This window comes from Trichomonas vaginalis, chromosome II (assembly GCF_026262505.1).
Source record: "Trichomonas vaginalis G3 chromosome II, whole genome shotgun sequence".
In the NCBI taxonomy this organism is placed as follows: Eukaryota; Parabasalia; order Trichomonadida; family Trichomonadidae; genus Trichomonas; species Trichomonas vaginalis.
The window spans coordinates 4,510,691-4,528,741 of NC_067204.1; the positions used below are offsets into that span (position 1 = coordinate 4,510,691).

Sequence of the window (18,051 nt, forward strand, 5' to 3'; positions counted from 1 at the left end):
CAATTTTATGAAAATAAATTGAAAATCTCATGAAATGTAAAGGAGAGTAATATTTTTCAATTTTCTTTTTTTCTTTGTCTCAAATATTTTCTGTTGGGAATTTTCTTGTTATCAAAAAATAATTTTAATATTTGTTTATTTCTATAGAGAAAGGGACAGACTAGCCCATTGTCACTTTTTAATTTAGCAAATGAACGCTTATGGAGTGGAGTTTTTGGGTAAATCTGATTTGCTTATAAATGAAATAAAATCAAAAGAAACCATATTGGCATTATATTATGCAAAAATAAATGATCTTACTTAGTACTTTTAAAGTTAATTTCAGAAAAAATTTGACACAATGGTATCCGGCACATACAAGTGGTGTACAACCAAAATATAAGTTGGTTTAAACATATATTGCTATATCTCATGATCTTACTTAGTACTTTTAAGAAAAAACCAGAATTTTCGAAAAAGTGACACCAACTATTAAAGTTATTTTATTACTAGATTTATTTACAAATTATAAGATAATATCATTAACCGAATATATTTTTAATATAAATAAAAAACTTTTTTTATACAAAAAATTACAATCAATCGATAAATATTATAAAACATTTATTCCAAAAAGATTAAGTAATAGGTGGGATCCTGCATATAATATAATTTTATGTCATAAAGTTTACAAATTTTAGATGGACCACAGTGAGAATGTGAGTGGTTAATTTAAAGGTGGTCTGATAAAGATATCGAAGCTTACTCAACACAGCATGAAGCAGTTTCTAATACACAATCTTACTAGTGGTGTTTCGGTCGCCAGCGCTCTCATAGGGGTGCTGATTTCAAAAACCACTACTTCAAATTATTCAACAATACTCAATGCAGCATGAAGCAGCTACTACTGCTGTATCTTACTGGTAGTGTTTTGGTCGTTGGCTCTTGCACAGTCTCTCAGATTTTCAAAATTTTTTTTCAACACTATCTTGTTTCGCTCTCAGAAAGCTATCCTACAAAGACATCGAAGCTTACTCAACACAGCATGAAGCAGTTTCTAATACACAATCTTACTAGTGGTGCTTCGGTCGCCAGCGCTCTCATAGGGGTGCTGATTTCAAAAACCACTACTTCAAATTATTCAACAATACTCAATGCAGCATGAAGCAGCTACTACTGCTGTATCTTACTGGTAGTGTTCTTCGCTTCTTACTATCAACTCTAAAACTAGTTTGATGTATTATTTATTCAATATTAACCTTAATTATTTACAATTCTCACTTTTTTCATTTTTTAAATGAATCAATCCGTTCCTGCACCCCTTGCTGATACAAAACAATATATTGATTTCATTCATTATCTTCAATATGGAGTTCAAGCAGAGATGCGTGCTAACTGCAATTATCGGAAAGATTCGCATTTGAATTCAGATGGAGTAACAATTATTAGACATTACTGTAGATGGGGAAGTTGTAGTGCTAACTTTACCTTTGAAATGAAATCTAATCAATACAGATTTGTAAATGGACATCATTTTCATAATCATGTTGGTGAACCACCGTCTTTTAAATATATACATATATAAATATATACATATATAAATATATACATATATAAATATATACATATATAAATATATACATATATAAATATATACATATATAAATATATACATATATAAATATATACATATATAAATATATACATATATAAATATATACATATATAAATATATACATATATAAATATATACATATATAAATATATACATATATAAATATATACATATATAAATATATACATATATAAATATATACATATATAAATATATACATATATAAATATATACATATATAAATATATACATATATAAATATATACATATATAAATATATACATATATAAATATATACATATATAAATATATACATATATAAATATATACATATATAAATATATACATATATAAATATATACATATATAAATATATACATATATAAATATATACATATATAAATATATACATATATAAATATATACATATATAAATATATACATATATAAATATATACATATATAAATATATACATATATAAATATATACATATATAAATATATACATATATAAATATATACATATATAAATATATACATATATAAATAAAAAAAAAAAAAAAAAAAAAAAAAAAGGTAGTGGGGCTTCCAGGGGCTGCGCCCCTTCTAGCCCCGAAGATGTTTAGTATAAATGAAGTTTTTATTCGGAGGGCTTCCAGCCCATAAGAAATTTTTCCCAAGACCCAAGAGGAGGACCGAACCCCAGCCGACCAGCCGTTGACTTTTTTGTCAAGACTTCTTCGTAAATGTTTTGTCGAAACTTCTTCGTAATGAGCGTAAATGACCAAAAATAATGTTTATGTTAGCATGTTAGATCTAACACGTTTTCTAACATGTTTTCTAACATCGTAGAAAACTCATGATTTCATCGTAAATGTTTTGTCAAGACTTCTTCGTAAATGTTTTGTCAAGATTTCATCGTAAATGTTTTGTCAAGATTTCATCGTAAATGTTTTGTCAAGACTTCTTCGTAAATGTTTTGTCAAGACTTCTTCATCGTAAATGTTTTGTCAAGACTTCTTCGTAAAGACTTTGTCAAGACTTCTTCATCGTAAATGTTTTGTCAAGACTTCTTCGTAAAATCAGACAAAAATAATGTTTATGTTAGAATGTTAGATCTAACCTCTTTTCTAACCTCTTTTCTAACATCGTAGAAAACTCATGATTTCATCGTAAATGTTTTGTCAAGACTTCTTCATCGTAAATGTTTTGTCAAGACTTCTTCATCGTAAATGTTTTGTCAAGACTTCTTCATCGTAAATGTTTTGTCAAGACTTCTTCATCGTAAATGTTTTGTCAAGACTTCTTCGTAATGAGCGTAAATGACCCAAAAATAATGTTTATGTTAGAATGTTAGATCTAACACGTTTTCTAACATGTTTTTAACATCGTAGAAAACTCATGATTTCATCGTAAATGTTTTGTCAAGACTTCTTCGTAAAATCAGACAAAAATAATGTTTATGTTAGAATGTTAGATCTAACACGTTTTCTAACATGTTTTCTAACATCGTAGAAAACTCATGATTTCATCGTAAATGTTTTGTCAAGACTTCTTCGTAAATGTTTTGTCAAGACTTCTTCGTAAATGTTTTGTCAAGACTTCTTCGTAAATGTTTTGTCAAGACTTCTTCGTAAATGTTTTGTCAAGACTTCTTCGTAAATGTTTTGTCAAGACTTCTTCGTAAATGTTTTGTCAAGACTTCTTCATCGTAAATGTTTTGTCAAGACTTCTTCATCGTAAATGTTTTGTCAAGACTTCTTCGTAAATGTTTTGTCAAGACTTCTTCGTAAATGTTTTGTCAAGACTTCTTCATCGTAAATGTTTTGTCAAGACTTCTTCATCGTAAATGTTTTGTCAAGACTTCTTCGTAAAATCAGACAAAAATAATGTTTATGTTAGAATGTTAGATCTAACCTCTTTTCTAACCTCTTTTCTAACCTCATGAATTTTCATGAACTTTCTTTACAAAGTCTTTACGATGAAGAACTTTACAAAGTCTCAACAAAACATTGACAAGAAAGTTCATGAGAAAGACTTTACAAAGTCTTTACGATGAAGAACTTTACGAAGAAATCTCAACAAAGTCTTTACGAAGAAGTCTTGAAAAATTTACGATGAAATCATGAAAATTCAAGAGGGTAGAAAACATGTTAGAAAAGAGGTTAGATCTAACATTCTAACATAAAATATATTTTTGCTGAATTCCGTATGAAATTTCATGAATTTTGTATGTTTTAGACCATGTTAGAAAACATGTTAGAAAAGAGGTTAGATCTAACATTCTAACATAAACATTATTTTTATTGAATTCCGTATGAAATTTCATGAGTTTTGTATGTTTTAGACCATGTTAGAAAACATGTTAGAAAACATGTTAGATCTAACATTCTAACATAAACATTATTTTTATTGAATTCCGTATGAAATTTCATGAGTTTTGTATGTTTTAGACCATGTTAGAAAACATGTTAGAAAACATGTTAGATCTAACATTCTAACATAAACATTATTTTTATTGAATTCCGTATGAAATTTCATGAGTTTTGTATGTTTTAGACCATGTTAGAAAACATGTTAGAAAACATGTTAGATCTAACATTCTAACATAAACATTATTTTTGGGTCATTTACACTCATTACGATGAAGAAGTCTTGACAAAACATTTACGAAGAAGTCTTGACAAAGAAATTTTATTGGTAAGTAAATGTGGTTTGAAATAGGACTACTTGTTTTAGGTTTTTTCCATTGTGTCATTTATTTATTTGACGTGGCAGAAAAGTACAGAGAATATGAAGATGAACCAATGCCTGCAAATGTTCAGCATATGTACTCGTAAGAGATATTTTTATCTAATATTAAATGGACGCACAGAACTTAGCGAATGCACAGCAACCTGGACAACCAAACCCAGAGAATATTCCAAATGAAGTTAGAATACAAACTGCAATGGCAAACTATGGTCAAGTGCCAACAGATGTACAAATGCAAACTGCCATGTCAAATGACGCTGCGTTAGGCTTGCCACCATGGTATGCAAATATGAGATGGAAAGAGTTTTATACAAACCCTGAAGTGGGATATAAACAACTCTATGCAGATGACGCGAACACAGGAGTTGACCCAGAGTATGTTTTCTACCAGAGGAGAAATAGAATGTATGAGCTCCAGTTAAAGAATGCTATGGAACTCAACAGGAAACGTAAGAGACTAGGTGGACATTAGATTTTTACATATAGTAAAATGGGTTTCTTCAGTAAGATAGGAAACTTCTTTCGAAATGTTGGAAGAGGTATATGGAATGGAATAAAAACCGTCGGAAGAGGAATTTGGAACGGAGTCAAAAATATTGGTAAAAGAGTAGGTCAGTTCGTTGGTATTATACCTAAAGACCCTGAACCAGAAGAACAAGCTCCTGTTATACAACAGCCTGAACCTGCACCACAGTCTAGTTGGCAACCAAATCCAACACCTCAAACCGTATTAAAAATTATATTTTACCGTTCGATAGTAGTTGTATATGAGACTAAGTTCTAAGTAAAACGCGTGGTATATAGGAACTATTCTCTTTCTTCCATCTGTAGTAAACCATACTTGAAAGTCTGAAATACTTCCACTTGGTGGTTCGTATAACTTTGTAGGTTTTTCGTAAAAGTCATTTGCCAAGCATAAAAAAAGAGTTTTGTGCACCAGAAAATGAAGCATGACTATAATAGCATCTGAGTCGAAAACATTTTCAATTGTTCCATTAGGGTTTTCGACTTCATAAAAGTTCGGGTGTACTGGATATTCTGCAGGCTGATTTAACATCCTCAAAAATCTATACCATGCCAAGTTGTTATATTTTGTAGAAATATAAACGTTGTCTCCAAGGTCTTCTATTCTATCGATTTTAACAGTTGCATTTTTCCTGTCATAAACAATATCGAGATGGTACTCTCCTTCGTCAATGTTGTACTGTTTGGCATATTCGAGATAGATATCGTTTATTTTTCTTGAAAAGTTTGAAGAGTTGTTTCTAGTTTACAAGCAAACTAACTTGTAAAAGTTTTCCTGTTCAAATTTCTCATACATACGTTTTCTTTGTTATAGTATCGAACTTCAAAACCGACTGTAAATGGGAAACCATGTAGGCTTCTGAAATGAACTTCATTCTACGAAAGCCAATAGCTTTTGTGACGGATGGGTCTCTTAACCATCTTAACGGGTAGTCAAAACGATAGCCTTCATGCTTTACGGTCTCTGTCTCAAACTTTTGACCGACATTCGTAAAAAGTTCATCTAATGGTTTTAGTAGTTGCAACTCTTGATTTTTCTTTTTCTATTGAAAGCATATTTTATCTAGAATAAAAATGTCGAAGAAACAGCGTCTATGAGAGAAATACAACACAACCGACAACTCATTGTACAAGCTCTAAATAAGAACCAACAAACTTTTCAAACTATTCTAAGATATCTGAGTCATTGAAAGAAGGAAACTTAAAACTGACATTAAACCCAATGACAGATGAGTTTCTTTTTCAAGACAATAGGAACCATACTGTTTTGTAAATTCCAACAAAAAGAACTTTAAACGAGAAAACCTATAGATGAACTTCTTTTGAAGGCAGATATTGACAACAAAGCTGACAAAGAGTATGTAGATGCAACAAGAGACTATATTCTCGCATGGACAGATAGAACATACCCACAAAAACATCATACACATAACATCTATGACGTAGATGAACTACCAGCAATGTTAGATGACAAAGCGGATAAAACATATGTTGACAATAAAATGTCAAGTGAAGTGACAAGAGCTGACAAAGAATATTCTAAAAAGACTCATACACATACCATTGCAAATATTACAAAACTTACAAGAACCTTAACAGGAAAAGTGACGTTGGACATACACACGATTTCTTCGCAACTGTTGGTATAGAAAATATTGAAGGAACGGTTGAAGAAACTGTGGGGATGTATTAAATTGGAAACCTCCTAACTTTCCACAAGTTTACATCGGATGAAGACATAACAACGATAAAATACACTAGATGTAGAAATGTCTATGTCATGGAGGATGAAAACAAGTTAAATTCACTGCTCAAGATTTATATGATAAAAAAGCTGACAAAACAGAGCTTCAAACGTTAAAGACTGAAATACTTCAACACATATACCCATAGGTTCTATTTTAACGTCAATGAACTCTACCAGACAGCAGAAGTAGTACTTGGTTTTGAAACTTGGACTCAAATAGTCGACAGGTTTTTGTATTGTGCAAACTCTTCAAAGGAAACAGGTGGAAGTAAAACGATTTCAGGTGAAAACTTACCTGCGCACAGTCACTAACATAGATTTAAGTACATCTCAAGCAGGTTGGCATAAGCATAAATTTTGGGATTGGACGCCTTGAAAAAAGGTAAGGATATGATGTTAAAGACGACGTTCAGTTTGCTATAAATTGTTATGGAGTGACACTCAGGGAGATGGAAACCATACACATCGCGTTACAGGATATACGCAAACAACGGGAACAAAGTAAAGACTACATGCCACTTACATGACAGTTTACGCATGGTATAGAATGCTTAGTCGTCATTTTCAACTTCTTTAGCATATTCGTCAGGAGTTGTCTTATATTTGTTAGGAACTGTCTTTGAAAGTATACCACCTTGAACTTTGACAAGTTTGAAACGAGGTCTGACAATAGTAGTTTTATCTTCTGCTTGCAGTCTGTACATTTTGCCATGTTTGCTAAAACTTCATAATATTCTCTTGTATACTTTCTTCTATTTTTACGAACACGAACGTGAGTACCTGTCGAGTTCCATTGTTGTCATAGTCAATAGTATTTTCATATGGGTCGCGTTTGGATATTTCTATTTTTACTTTGTCACCTTTCTTAAGTTTGAAGCCTGGCATTCTTTCTTGTTTGTCTCTTTTGACTAAACTATTAAATATATAGTCTTTCTCTAAGTCGGGGTTGTTTTTCATTTCTTCGGGGGAGTGGTTTCCCAAACCTTTTTGTTTAGGCTATTGTAAATATTTAAAACTTGTCTCATCTTTGCCATGGAGAAGTGCCTATACTTGTCGTCATATGACATTTCATCTACCTCACCACCTTGTGGTTGGTTTAAGTCTCTTAACATTTTTATACAACCGTAAATGACACAAGAGCAGAATGGTTTTGGTCGACAATGAAATATTGGTTTACATTTTTTGAACGCAGATAGTTTTTTACATCATTCTGATTTGAAAGAACTTTCACAGTCAGATGTCAGTTTTGTTGGATGGTATTTGTCAACGAATATTGTCAAAGCAGTTTCTACATCTAAATATTTTTGGACTGTAATGGTATGGCTTCACAGTATCTTGTGTTTTGACCAACAAATATTAGCCAGTATGGAGGTCCATCTTCTCTATACCTCGAATGTTTTCCAAGATATCCATAAACCAAGCATTTGGTGTTGAACTAAAGATTTTTACCATGAGTGCTTTCTTTGTCGCTTTAGAACATACGGGTCCTTGTTTGGATTCGTCTTTTTATCCTATAAGAAATGGGTTTATTTGGCGCGTTAGCAGGAGTTGCAATCTAGATTTTTACCCGCAGTGGGAACACTAGCCAGAGGTGCATTTGGAATTGGAAGGAAGATTTTGAGTACATTAGGTATACTGGAAAGAGAAAGCACACCTATTATACAAACTGTACAGAAAGGTTGGGAGGTAGCACGAGATGCAGCAAATCTTATTCCAAATCCTGAAACAAGAGGAAAAGTTCAAGGATGGATGGACAATGTAGGAAGAGAAGCAGGAAACTATTATAACAAAGCAAATGACTACTATAACCAAGCAGGAAACTATATGGACAACGGTGAAAGATTCTTTAACAGAGGATATAACCATGCACAAGTGGGTAAACAATAACCAACCGCAACCCCTCAAACTTGGGAATAAGAAGTTTTTTTTACTGAGATGAATGAACAATACAGCTTTAAGACAAATGGGCTCCAAGATGGATTTGTCGACTTCCAGCAGTTACACAACGTGTTTGTCAAGTTCTTCCTATACTCTCAGGAAGTTTTAGACGCGACTTAAAAAACCTAAACAAAACCAGTTGAAACAAACCAAACTAAAATTTTTTACTGAGATGAAATGACCGAAGAAGTTGAAACGGTAAGATTTGACACACAAACAAAAGTTCAGAACCATTGTAAAAACCTGTCAAAGAACTTACAGATGAAGAGAAAATTCAATAATAGAAAGTGCCAGGTCTGGAAATGCAAACCCTAACTACAAAGTCACTTTTCATAGAAATGGAACGGCTAGTAATCTCAAAAAAGAAAACAGACTCTCACAAATAAAATATTGAAAGTCTGAAGGAGCTTTCGAGATAACAGATGGAAAAGTTTACTTCACTGACCAACGTTCATTATAGAACATCTCTTGACTTAGAGTCGAAATATTCTAAAACTTTACAACAAACAACAAAAAGTTGAAAGAAAACAAAAAACAAATGGCATATATATTTACGAAGATGTTAACGACACAACCATAACCTGCAAGTGAGGTAAGGTCAGAGAACCGAAAAGTGACGAAAAACCGATAGAAGAAGGGAAGCCAAAAAATGAAGGGGAGCCAAAACAAAGTTTAGTTTTGGAAACTAAACCAAGTCAACCTTCATTAGCTGGTATGGGTTGCGGGTCAAAGACTTTTGGCAGCAGGAGGTTATGTAAAGTAAAAGGAAAACATTTTTTTTTATTTTTATTTGAACTGTACGCTGAGTTTTGTTTGAGCAGACCGTTGGGAAACTTGTTTGTTACAGATGAAGAAATGTTCATGAGAAATTAGACGATGAAAGTTCATAGAGAATTAGATGAGAAATATGAAATGGCATAACCATTTTTAAAAAAAAACATTTTTTCAAAAAAATATTTTTTTTATTTTATTTGAAATGTACGCTGGGTTTGTGTTGAACAGACCGTTGGGAAACTTGTTTGTTAATGAGAAATATGAAATTCACTGTTGTGAGTCATTTGAAGTCAGAAACAAAAAGACAAAAAGAGTTTTAAGCGAATGGGAGCAAAATGACGGATATGCTAGGATGAGGATTGGTGGAAAACACTATTTAAAACATGTTGTCATGCAACTCATTTTATACCGAATCCTAACAATCTACCTTTTGTAGACCATATAAACCATATAATGAAAGACAATAGACTTGAAAACTTACGCTGGGTCACTTGTTCTGAAAACAGTAAGAACATAGGCAAATTTAGAGATATTGTATTCGAATTTGTCGACGAACTAGAAAGATGAAGCAAATTGAAATTACAGACTATGGTAAGCATACCTCGTTTGAGTTTACTACTATACTGGGGCGAAGACACAGGACTCTTTTCTACCTTTATACCGGCGTAAATATGTAGAAAATTACAGTATGTTTTACTAAGGCGGGCTATGCTTATGTAAACACTAGAGATACAGATGGAAAACACGTTCATATATTTCTCAACAGAATTCAAAGCAGCTATATGGCATACCATTTTAAAACGTTTTTTAAACAGTATATAATTTTTTTACATATATTAAATTGTTTCAGGTTGAAAAACAAAGAACAATGTAGCAGATACAAAACCGTTAGACTATTCTTTAAAACGCCGGTAGATATATCAGATGAAGAAATTTCATCCGGTGCTTACAGGTTTTGACTTTCCACATTCGTTGGCTTCAAAGTCCTTCAGATGCAAAGCAACTAGGATTTAAGAAGAGTTTTGTTTAAAAGAACGAACGCTGGCTGTTTACTCCATAATTTATGTTGCAGAGTCCTACTTTTTCATGGGGCAGTAATAGAGGTTCTGATGGGTTCTAATAGACAATATTAACGAAATGAGATCGTTACAAGTTGTGTCAGACGATAAAACTTTGAAGAAGCACTGCTCGAAAAATGACTTTAAACGTCATGCGCATACTCTGTAACATAGAATATATATGTATGGAAGTTGCCTAAGAAAATGACAGACTATTTACTAATCGGAACTACTTCTGAAACTTAGAAATATGAAGATTTGAACTCCCCACGATTATTTCAATTTACATGGATTGGGAAAATAACCCTCAAGAGATAACCAGTTTTTTTATATTTGGCGCTAGACCAAACGTTCTCTTGGGCTACAAATTTCTTCTCGGTATAACTAAACTAACTGAACGCATACACATTCACCTTATACGGTCCGTATTTCCGGGTTATTTAAAACACCATGAGTTTGAACAGTTTATACGAAACCGTGGTTTGACCACTCAAAATGTTCATGTTCAGTGGGCCAAGTTTTCAGTTAAGCAAAACAATAGTTGTCTTTTCATTCTGTTAAGGTATCAGGAACTATTTATGACTTTGCTTCTAAAATCTGATTAACGAACAATGAGCTAGTAACAGTTCTCGTGACTTTCAAGTTTGGCTTCATCAACAAATGGTTGCAGTGCAACTATTGTTTCCATCTGTACTCAGTCATCGACTTTTGATCTCTGAGGTTGCTCTTATTTCATATATAACTAATACGGAGAATGTGCTAGAAAGAGTAAGGTTAAATGAAAAAAAACACTATATTTAATGCTTATTTTTTTAGGGTAGAATGGTTCAGATCTAACAACTCTTGTCTAATCCTGAGTCTATTCTACCCTGGGCTGTGGCAATTTTCATAAATTTTCTCCACGAAATAAAAATATAAAGTTTAGTTTTTATCTTTTTTATTTTTTTGATTTATTATTTTTAATTGTAAGAACCAGAAAATGTCAGTCGAAGCAATAAACGTTCAACGAACATAATCTAAATGAGCGAAACATTCATCACGAAAGGTCAGATTACAAGGCGGTATTTGATGATCGTACGTTGAGGACAATGGATGGTTATTATAATGCAACAAAGATGTGATCAGCGAGTTTTGGAAAGACTCTTAGAAAGGTCGTGGTTTGGAAAATTTAAGATCCTGGGGAAGAGTAAATTTTAAGGCATTTTCGTGAAGAATTTAACACGTGACCGCGGAAAACGGCGGTTGCTTTTTGATATACAATAGTTCGATATAGCAAGAGGAATTGCCCGGGATGATATGAAACAGGTGAGGTTGAAATATGTAGTATCGCAAGACTCGTAACTAATAGTTCGCTAATGTGGGCTTCCTCCAAAATATTCGTAGTAGGCAGTTGGGAAATGTATTGGACGCTCATGAGCAAAGAAAGTTCATCGAGAAGTTTAATGAATGAAGAACCTGAGATCAGTAAGAGATCGCAAAACCTTGTTCTGAAGAGAAGTACGGGATAGATAAATAGTCATGAAAAATAATAGAAGATGAACGTGAGATACTCGTTCTGGTAAGGAGAATCTCCATAGCGAAACTAGATCCAATGGGAACAAGAATGATTGTATAAGAGGAGAATTTTTAGAGAATGATACACTCGCTAAGATATTACATTCAGAAGCTGCCGAAACACGAAGTTTAAGAAGTTTGGGGTCGTTTATAGTAAACAAATATATTTAATATGACACTTCATATTATCTTTTATTGAATTCACAAAAATCAAATGTTTACTGTTAGAATGTTAGATCTAACATGTTTTCTAACACGTTTTCTCTTAACATGGTCTAAAAACTCTTAATTTTGTTGCTGAATTCAAATAAAATATATTTTAATGTTAGAATGTAGATCTAACATGGTTTTTCTAACCACGTTTTCAACATCGTAGAAAACTCTCGAAATTCATAGGGGAGTTTTGACACTTCATAAAAAACTAACAATAAAGTTAGTTTTTTAAAAAAAATATTTTTTATTTTTATGGTTAAGAAATGTTAGCAACAACATGCACCAACTCGTTGTCATGAACCCACTTCAATGTAGGTAGAGATGAAAAGCTTCAATTCTTCTTCATATAACTTTCGAAACAAGCAATTCCCAGCAAGATAAAAGCAAGAACTTCCCAAGGAGATTTAGATCTGTAGTGCTGAAAGATGAAACAAAATGACAGTATCTTTAATGAAATGCAGGATATTATTGACCATCTACCTAAACTTCCTGAAATACCACAAAAAGCTTACTATTCCTAGATTGTGCGATGAATAGAGTCAAAGCAACTCTGAACTCGGTAGAAATAAAACGAAGTCATACGAAAGGTAAACTATTGAGTTTCTTGGATTTCATTGCAACACAAAGTCATGGACAAAGACTGCGATATGGTATATTTAAAAATGTTTCTTGACATATATATAATCTGAAGAATTTAAGCCTAGCAACTTTGTTTTCGTTTGGTTCAAAATGTTGTATGGCAGATAAGAGATAAAGATAGAAGAGGGTAAAGTATGGAACGAAAACAAATAAAACCAAGCAACTTTTGAGTTAAAGAAAACCATTGACGCCTTAGTTTTCTGTACTTGCAGGTCAAATTTCAATGTACATGCTAAAATGAACCCCCCACAATTCTAAATGTAAGAAGCAAGCAATGAAGGAAATAATAACTACTCCGTCACAGAGATACGAACGTATGCGAAAACGACTATGCGCTTTAAAGAAAGAAGCAGAAGAAGACCAAAGCAGAAGATAAAATGGACATGTTGAATTTTCCTGAAACAAAAAACTATCAACAGCTGACGATTTCCTTCTATCTGACTCAAGGAAGAAATATAAAGAAACCTTCGTATTAGTTAAAACTTTGATTAATCCTTCGTGAAGAAATAGAAGCTACAAAACTGTTTTAAACGTCATGAACCATCGCAACAATATACCCACTGTAAAACGCTTGTTAAATAGTTAATGTTAGAAAAAACCATGTTAGAAAACATGTTAGATCTAACATTCTAACATAACATTATTTTTTTATTGAATTCCGTATGAAATTCTGAGTAAAATGACAGATGGAACACATACTTTTTCAGTAAGGACATATGTTTAGAAAAACATGTTAGAAAACGTGTTTTTAGAAATCTAACATGCAACATAAAATATATTTTTTAATTGAATTCTTATAAAATTCTTGACGTTTTCTACGATGTTACGAAAAGTGGTTAGAAAACGGTGTTAGATCTAACATGCTAACATAAAATATATTTTTGGGGTCATTTACGCTCATCTACGATGAAGAAGTCTTGACAAAGTCTTTACGAAGAAAGTTTATTTTCCTGTGTTTGTTGTAAAATGTCATGTTGTCATCCAATTTTTCAAAAAGATGTTAGTTGACCAGATGTGACCGAGTGACTCTGTTCCACCTAAAATATATTTTTGCCGAAAAAAATGAGCGCAAATTTATGAATTTCCTCATATGTTTGCTTCCCTGGAACAACCCGAGGAATAGAGATTCGTAATGAAAATCGTAAAAATTGCTACCCGACTTTTTTTCGGTTTGCATAAAACTCATGAAAATCGTAAAAAAAATGACCAAATTTCATGATATAACTGTATCTTTTATACAAAATAAAAATTAAACGTTAAGTTTTTTTTTTTAAATATTTTTTTTTATTTTGTATGTAAGAACAGGAAAATGACAAACACTGGTTTGAAAACAGTTATAAGAAGATAGACAATAAACACCAAAGTGTTAGAAATTGGTGATTTAAACGTAAAGATACTCCAAAGAATACAAAATATTCTTTGTCAGACATTCTAAACACTTATCTGAAGAGAAACATCCCAGACTGGGTTAGAAATGCTATCAACTCAGAAAATTTGACAAGAAATCCTTGAGCTATTATATCGGTAAGATTCTATGGAACAAGAAACATATCTCCATTAGACAAAGTCTTATACTCAAGTAGTTTTGTTCTGGATTGAACCCAGTTGTTGGATTATAAATTTCATAACATTAGGTTATTCGATACTGCGAACGTGCAGGTGAAGGCCTGTACTTAATATCGGTTCAGGAAACCAAAGGAACTTCAATAAAAGAGATATCAGATAGGAAGAACAATTTAATATAACTCAAAGATATGACAGTAACAGTCAATTAGAGTTTAGTTGTGTTTGTAAAATGATATGAAAGCTGCTGAAACAGAACTGCTTGAAAAGTTTGGAAAGTAAAATGTATGGGTGCTTCCCATAAAAGGTAAAGGAAAGCGTTTGAAAGTAATGAGATAGCTTAAAGCATATAAAAATTATTTGAACGAAGTTCTGAAAAATACATGTAAATGCGTTTATTTTTTGGTCTTTTAATACCAGATAGAAAATAACGCTAATTTTTAAATTTTTTTTTATTTTTTTATTTTGTATGTAAAGACAGATATGTCAACAACAGAGACAACAAAACTGCATGTCATTGAAGCTTATAATGAGAATAAGTACACTACAGTATATACAAACAGTTTACGTCTCATTCCGTTTCGGTCAAAGAAATGATCATGTCCAAAATGCAAAGGTATTTGATATGCTCTTGTTCTACAAAGCAAGCTTATACCAATCTGGTTTGAAAACCAACGTAAAAAAAGAACTTTTAGAAGAATTCCTCATATGTTTGGCGTCCCTCGGAAAACCGAGGAACGAATTCCCGTACGAAAATCGTAAAATTTGCAAATGGTTTTGAAAGGATATTATGTACATAGACTTCTGTACAATGCTGTTGCAAATGTTGGGCTTCACCTCGTTCGCTTGTTATATATTCATGATGTTAGATGAAAATTTGCAATAGACAAGAACGTGAGAGCTAGAGAACAAGCTTTGAAGCGAAAAGACAAAAACAATTCAGAAAAGAATACCACGTTCGGTACCAAAAAAGGAAAGGAATAAGAACTATGTATATGATTTACACTGAGAGATGGAAATGAAAGAAGACAGAGATATGGTTATGTTTGCATTTAGTCAGAAGAAAACAACAAAAGCTTTTACCGAACCTTGCTGAAGATTTAACAAATCTGGACAGAAATTGGTTCTATCGCGAAAACTTACCGATTTCAATGAACACCTTTAATGAAGATGTGAAAAAAATTAGTCTCACAGATACGTTTCCATCAAACACACTAATGATATGATATTGGTTGTACAATACTTACATTTTCCAAGAAGATTTGCCATTGTTAAAGGATAAAAATAATATATGTATTTTGAAACTTCAAACAAGCAGGTAGATGAACTCTTATTTTCAAGCTTGACTTCAGATGGCTCAGGTTAGCTCTATAAGGTAAAAGTTGTCTTGTCAATCTTCCGACATCCGAAGTCCTTCCTTCCAACTTCCAAGTCTTCCTTCCAACATTCAAGTCTTCTTCCAACATTCCAAGTCCTTCCTTCGCAACAAGAAAATTTCCTGAAAACTGAAAAATTTCCTGTTGTTCGTTCCGTAAACCTTCAACTTTTTTCGAAAAATTGAGAAACTTTGGTCGGAACTTCATGAAAAAGTTTTCCTTCGACAGAACATAGTTTTTCCCTTCCGACATTCCCGAGTCCTCCTTCCGACATTCGAGTCTTCCTTCTGGCATTCCGAGTCCTTTCCTTCCGTACTATTCCGAGTCTTCCATCCGACATTTCCGGAGTCCTTCTCTTCAGGCAGGAACACATAACGAATGTCCCAACGTTACCACCAACCGAGTCTGGTACCAAAGCCAGAAGAACGACAGCCCCAGCACAACAAACAAACAAGACTGCAAACTCTTATATTTTTCAAGCTTTGACTTTTAACATTGAACTTTGTTTGCGTAGATATGAATTCTAAAGAAGTAATGAGGTCTTGTATGACTATGTACTTCTCCATAGTTCATGTCGTCAAACTTACACTCGCATTGGACCTTTCATAGAAGTTCCATGAAATCTCTTCGACAATCCAGGACAGTATAATGTCAGTAAGTATTTTTCTTTTAACACTCCTTTACTTAAACTCTTGCTGTCTAGTACACCAAATGAAAACTGAATGTTAAAGTGTCCTCGAAGCTTTTAGAGAATCATCGACACATATACTATGTTTCTCTGCTTTAACAAGAGACCCTAATCAAGAATAAAGCAATGACTACACTAGAGACTAAGTCCTTCAATAGGTAGTATTACAAATTTCTAATCAATTTTCTATGCATTCTAATCTAGTTTCTTTATGTCAGGATATTCTCTCTATATTTCTCTGCAATTCTACCTCACTTTGGTCCTTTACAACTTATCGACATATATATACTCATGATATCAGTAGCATTGTACTTCAAACAACTAACTTCTTTGGTATTTCTATCAATCATCAAAACTCATGTATCTCTAATACTAATACTATACTATAGACTTTTTATAATATCTCTTTGCAACCGAATTACGGTTTTGGTCGAACTTGACATGAAGTATACAAATAACAACGAACTCATAGATATTTGGTTTTCATCTATCTAGTTTTGTTGTTGTTGCAGCCATTTAAGATTAGTGACAGTCTTTACCCGACACCGGTGTGGCTTATAGACCCGTTCATACTCCTTCTGAAGCAAATAAGAATTCAATATAGGTTTTTATTTGAGCATCCTTCTAATCTTCCTCTTTATTCTTCTTTCTAAAAACAATTCTTCAAATTCTGTGTCAATGTCAGCAAACATTTTTTTCTAACAATATTTTCTAGAAAAATTAAAATTTTTAATCTTTAGGAAAATGGCTCAGGATTTCATGCTATTATATTCGAGACAAGCGCTTTTACATCAAAACATTCTGTCGAACGCATAAAATCTTAAATATGTAAACAAGAAGGTAGAATTTGGTCTAAAGTTCGTTCTGGTATGGCATATGAACAAAACCATAAACATTAAGCAAAGACGTCTAATAAGTTTACGTCCAATACAGAATTGTGACGAGATGAGCGCCATTGGAAAAGAGCATGAAGTCCAACAAAAGTTCTTAGAATGACAAAGCAAAGACACTATGGGCGCTGTATCGGAAGATGAAATAAAAACAGAATAGAGAGCTATTAAAGAGACAAAGATACTTTACATAAAAATATCGGTTGCGCCAAATTTGAATAACCTCACCAGAGAAAGAAGAGAGAGAAAGAAAGAAAAGAAAGTAGAAGAAATAAGAAGAGAAGATTAACCAGACCAGTCACAGAGAAAAAGAATTTAGAAATGTAAAATAATAATAATATATTTTTAGAGACATTTCTGCGGTCAATTGTCAATGTTCTTTCCTCTTTCAGGAGGCAACACTGGATTAGACTCTAAAATCATTTACCACATCTTAACCTTGAACATCAAACTTATCTATAACTTCATAAATATTCATGTCGTCTGCTCTTCTTTGTCTATAAAGGTTCTATAACAAGTTTGTAATGCTTTGCCTTCTTTAACGAGGTTTAAAAACCTTTCTGCATCAAATTTCTATTGACTGCTAACAAACCCTCATACTGTCTAATGTCTATCAATTTCGCAACATTATATTAGTCACAATAGCAAACCTAAACTGTTCGCCATGTTCCAACTTTGTCAATGTAGATCTTCCTCTCAACCAATCGGCTAGAAGTCAACCACATTCAAATAAGCGAA

The 18,051-nt window shown here is 32.5% G+C and overlaps 1 protein-coding gene across 1 annotated transcript, besides 2 other annotated features; it reads left to right on the forward strand.

The window, feature by feature from the left end:
- Positions 1 to 146: 146 nt before the first annotated feature.
- Positions 147 to 434: a mobile genetic element.
- A 1,705-nt stretch (positions 435 to 2,139) lies between these two features.
- Positions 2,140 to 18,051: part of a mobile genetic element that runs on past the window's edge.
- TVAGG3_0486020 (uncharacterized protein) lies at positions 4,458 to 4,820 on the forward strand (the record flags this gene model as incomplete). Its single annotated transcript, XM_051236043.1, has 1 exon — positions 4,458 to 4,820. One exon carries the CDS (start codon positions 4,458 to 4,460, stop codon positions 4,818 to 4,820), a length of 363 nt encoding a protein of 120 aa, XP_051093867.1.